We start from the raw sequence: 5222 nt of genomic DNA on the forward strand, positions 1-5222 counted from the left end.
AATTTATAAAGAATCAAATGTAGGTACTAACTTTTGTTATTTAAACACAGAAAAATAATACTATAATAGGATGACTAAAACTCAAATGTCACACGCGTTAGTACGTTAATTCGTAATCACAAATAAAAGATTAATTCGTAAATGGTGACCATCGAAAATTAATAGAACAATTTTAAGTTGCAACTTGCCAACTTTACTTATTACTCATTACATTTCAACAATTGGCATTCTGATTTCGTAATTCATATTATCAGAGTAACGCAGCAATTCTCTATAGAGCTACACCCCCCTGGTGCATGCACAATTAAAGATTGGCAAACTGAAGGCCATCTGGCCATAGTATTAATTAGGCCTAGACCAATTGTGGACAACAAAATTACGGGGTGTGCACACCCTGCCCCCCCCCCCCACTAATTAATATTGTATTAATTAGGTTTTTGTTTTATTTTTCAAAACCAAAATTAAAATTCGAGTTTTAGGATCAAACATTATTACACGTGTTGGGAATTGTAAATGTATCTATTCAAAACCATTTTTAAACTTAAATGTTTAGACATAATGGTATACGAAGTGCAGTGACTATTTTAGTCCAATACATAATAAAAACAGCTAATAAATTATGCTAACTAGATAAACAATTAATTTTATTCCATAAACTAATTATAAAATAAATAATAAATATTAAAATTTGTATTGGATATTTTATAACATTAAACTATTGTTTGATATAGTACAAATTACTATTTATTTAATTTAATTTAATTTATTTGAGATTTCTGTGATTTAACCTTTTGATACATTTTCTTACCTACTTTAAAACCATTTTTTAATTAAAATAATATGCTTTATTAATGTACCAACTATATGTCTGATGAAACAATAATTCAATAATGTTATCAACACATCTGTAATTATTTTATATCTATCTAAGAATTTAGTTTGTTTTCGGGTCTCTAGTTCTCCACTAACTATTTTATTTTATTACTTTCAACTTTAGTTTTGATTTTCTAATCACTTAATTACACTTATCATCACCTTATACCAAAATACTTTTAAATTGTAATAAGCATATCATTATAGGCAACTGAGTAAAATAAACTTACAAATAATATAGTATTCATTACATTCAATAATTTATTTATTTAAAATAATAAAATATACAAAATTACTGTTGGACAATTCATTAGGGATAATGGATAAAACAAATTTAAAACAAGTTATATGCTATTTTAAGTATATTAAAATATATTTTAAATTGTATTAACAATTCAAGATATATTATCAATATTGCTCATTATGGTACCGCAAGACAAAAATAACAAGGACCTAAATTTAACTTTTCAATTTGGAATTGTTATTTATTGATTTCGGAAGATTTACCTTAGGACTAATAATGCAGTATAATGATGGCATAATTGTTGAAAAGTCGTATATGCGTTGAAGAAAAAGAAAATATAAAGAAAGTAAAACTTAAACATATAATATAGTCGCGGAATGTTCACCTGCGGAAAAAAAAGTAGTTACACAAAGTACTGTGTTTGAAAAATATTTGCTTTGATTATAGAAATAGAACAACCAATGAATATTTACAAGGAATAGCAGTTAATTTCCAATCGAAAATATAGTATTTTACAATTAAATTTTATGTAGTTAATATAGAAATGCACGAGAAAAACAAATTGCGGTAAACGGTATTAATGTCCAAGGTTTTGACGGTAACAATTTTTTTTGTTCAAGATTTTGACGTTCAAAGCTTTGACGGAAATCATTTTTTTGTTCAAGATTTTGACGTTCAAAGGTTTGACGGAAACTATTTTTTTGTTCAAGTTTTTGACTATTTAAGATATTGACATAAATTTATGTTCAAGATTTTATCGTTCAAGATTTTTACGTTCAATTGTTTGACATTCAATGTTTCTAAGGCCTCCCTTATACACGTCATCAAACTAATAAATTTTGTAATTAGTTTTTGATTAAATTGTTCTCGTCATTTGATTGTTATTTAAATACGAATCCCCATGTAAAGTGTTGCCATTGAGTGTATATTTTTCTCACATGCTTCATGTATGAAATATAAAAATCTGCATACAGAGTTATTGAAACACAAATTACAGATTATTTGTTTTTAAAATAATTTTTTTTTTTTATGATATTTACATTCGGTTTACTAAAACAATAGAATATATTTGGTGCATAGTAATTAATAATACAAGTATCACATGAATGATTTATATTTCAATACAGCGTGGCACCTATAGATCAAATTTCTGTTCTCAAAAAAACCACGTATCGTATTTAAGTTTGAGAAATTAGCAAAACAAAATTTCTTGTTAAATTTTTCTTGCTTGCATAAATTAGAAATCATGGTTAATACCTTTATATAATTATGCTTAATAAAGATAAAATATGTTATCTTAGTCTCCAACTTAATGAAGATTTTTGAGTTTTTTATTGATTTATGAGCTTTATTTCAAAAATAATTAAAATAATTACCTATTTAATAATCTTACGTTAGATATAGGTAATATTTACTTTTTTAATATTTTTTTTTTTTGTTATATAACCATTGTTACTGTTTTGGCGTAGGGAAAGTGGCGCTTCCATCGCCCAGTGTACCTCCAGTACACTGCATTAGCCGTACCCTGACCTTAAGTGGTTGGGGTAGTCTGGTCCTCCAATTTGGGGGTTTATCGCAGGGCTAACAACCCTGCCTCGTAAAAATGCTTTGTTCAGGATCCTAAGAACAAGCCTCGGACTAGATTTAATGGAAAAAGACATGGAAACGGAAACACGGAACTTACTTTTGGAACTTGGAACGTACGAACTCTTTACAAACCCGGTGCTGCACAAAGTATGATTAAGGAAGTAGAAAAATATGGTCTAGGAGTAGTAGCTCTGCAGGAAATAAGATGGAAGGAAGCAGGAAGTATAGACATGGGCAATATGACAATCCTTTTTGGGGGGTGTGATGAAAGAAGACAATATGGAGATGGTTTCTCGGTACGTAAGAATATAGTACCAACGATAAAAGATTTTAGAATAATTAACCCAAGACTGGCGTTGCTGAAAATAGAGACTAAATCGTTCGATATCGTATTCATTAACGTACATGCACCTACGGAGGACAAATCACAACAAGAAAAAGAAAAATTTTATACTGAGATAGAACAACTACTAGAAGGGATTAGCAATAGCAAAATAAAAATTGTACTAGGAGACATGAACGCCAAAATAGGGAAAGAGAGATCATATAGACCAACTATTGGTACCCACAGTTTACACGAAATGACTAATGGCAATGGCACAAAACTTGTGGATATTGCCATAGGAAAAGGTCTTAAAGTTAAGAGTACAATGTTTCCGCATAAGGACATACATAAAGGGACGTGGGTGTCACCTGATAGAGGCACGTAAACCAAATAGATCATATATTAATAAATGAAAGATTTGCCAATAACATAACGGATGTAAGAACATACAGAGGAGCTGACTGCGACTCAGACCATTTCCTACTGGCTAGCAACCTTAGGGTTAAGCTAAAAACAATGAGTAGGAATATGAGACCGGAAATTGTCATGTATGATGTAGAGAAACTCAGGGATAGTAGGAAAGCTAGAGAATTTCAAGAGAACATACAGAAAATGGCGCGAGAATTTAACTCAAACCCCGAAACAGTAGATGAGCAATGGAAAATAATTAAACATACCCTTGAAAATGTGTCGGAGAAAGTTTTAGGGAGAAGCCCATAGAACGAAGAAAACCTGGTTTAATGCTATATGCCAAGAAGCCTTGAAAATAAGGAAAATAGCAAGAGAAAGATGGCTAAATGATGCTAACAATCAGGAAGAAGAAAGAATCTTTAGAGTTAAAAGGAAAGAAGTTCATAACATTTTTAGATGTGAAAATAGAAAGCATGTTCAAAATGTAATAAGGGAGGCAGAACAAGATTACAGGTTACACAATACACGGCAGCTATATCACAAGGTAAATAGTTTTAAAGGCAGATATAGAAGACTAGAAAAATTTCTGAAAAAGGACGACGGAAGCCTAGTGACGAATCAGGAAAAAATAATGGAGAAATGGGCATAGTACTTTGAAAAGCTACTCAATTGTGAAGTACCAGTTGATACATTTACATATGGACACAACGAACCCAATTATGATCCCTTCCCACCCCCATCAAAGGAAGAAATCGAACAACAGATCAAAAGGCTTAAAAGCCACAAGTCACCCGGGAAAGATGACCTTCAAGGGGAAATTCTAAAGCATGCGGACAGCTCCATGATAGAAAGTATATACTTGTTGATAAAAGAAGTGTGGGAGACGGAAATTTTACCAATAGATTGGGGAGTAGCATACATATGCCCAATACACAAAAAAGGCGACAAGCAAGTCTGTAGTAACTATAGAGGAATAGCGTTGCTAGATACAACATATAAGGTATTATCATATTGCATCCTGGATAGAATCAAACCTCTGGCCGAACAAGTGGTGGGGGACTATCAATGTGGATTCAGGCAAAATAGGTCAACGACGGATCAGATATTTATAATCAGGCAGTTATTCCAGAAAAGCTGGGAATATAATAAGGAACTCCATGTTATCTTCGTTGATTTTCAAAAGGCGTATGACAGAATAGATAGAACTAGCATAACCGAAATTCTGAAACATTTCCATTTCCCAAGGAAAATAGTACAATTAGTTGAAGCTAGTATAAGACAAACTAAAGTCAAAGTCAAAGTAGGAAACGCGACATCGAGGATGGTGGAGGTAAGAACCGGACTTAGACAGGGGGATGCCTAGTCGCCAGTACTCTTTAATTTAGTATTAGAGAAGGTGATCCGAGAAATAAATATTGGAAGAGATGAAGGAGTAAGAATGGATAGAACTTGCTTTAGTCTGCTCGCCTATGCAGACGATATTATAGTCTTGCTAGGAGAAGATGAACAAAAAGTGGTAGGTTTATGCGGCAGGTTAATAGAATCGGCAAAGAAGGTAGGGCTACATCTCAACATAGAGAAAACGCAGTACATGAAAGTTAGTAGGGAACTAGATAACCATCAGGAAACCGAAACCATAACAGTTGGCCAGTACGAGTTCAAATAAGTAGAAGATTTCAAATACCTGGGCACGATTGTAACGCAGAAAAATGAATGTCAAATTGAAATTCAACAAAGAATAAAAATGGGAAATAAATGCTTCTATGCACTAGGCAAACTACT

At 32.0% G+C, this 5222-nt stretch overlaps 1 protein-coding gene across 1 annotated transcript in view; it reads left to right on the forward strand.

Moving 5' to 3' along the window:
* The window catches only part of LOC100575877, a 7252-nt gene extending 2146 nt beyond the window's left edge, over window positions 1–5106 (forward strand). The window contains exons 3-8 of the mRNA XM_029492513.1: window positions 2587–2669; window positions 2734–3410; window positions 3473–3674; window positions 3736–3984; window positions 4090–4770; window positions 4837–5106. Of these exons, the coding sequence (XP_029348373.1) occupies window positions 2587–2669; window positions 2734–3410; window positions 3473–3674; window positions 3736–3984; window positions 4090–4770; window positions 4837–5106 (2162 nt within the window). The remainder of the gene's footprint in view (window positions 1–2586; window positions 2670–2733; window positions 3411–3472; window positions 3675–3735; window positions 3985–4089; window positions 4771–4836) is intronic.
* Window positions 5107–5222: the final 116 nt, after the last annotated feature.

This window comes from Acyrthosiphon pisum, unplaced genomic scaffold (genome assembly GCF_005508785.2).
Source record: "Acyrthosiphon pisum isolate AL4f unplaced genomic scaffold, pea_aphid_22Mar2018_4r6ur Scaffold_21606;HRSCAF=24394, whole genome shotgun sequence".
Classification (NCBI taxonomy): domain Eukaryota; kingdom Metazoa; phylum Arthropoda; class Insecta; order Hemiptera; family Aphididae; genus Acyrthosiphon; species Acyrthosiphon pisum.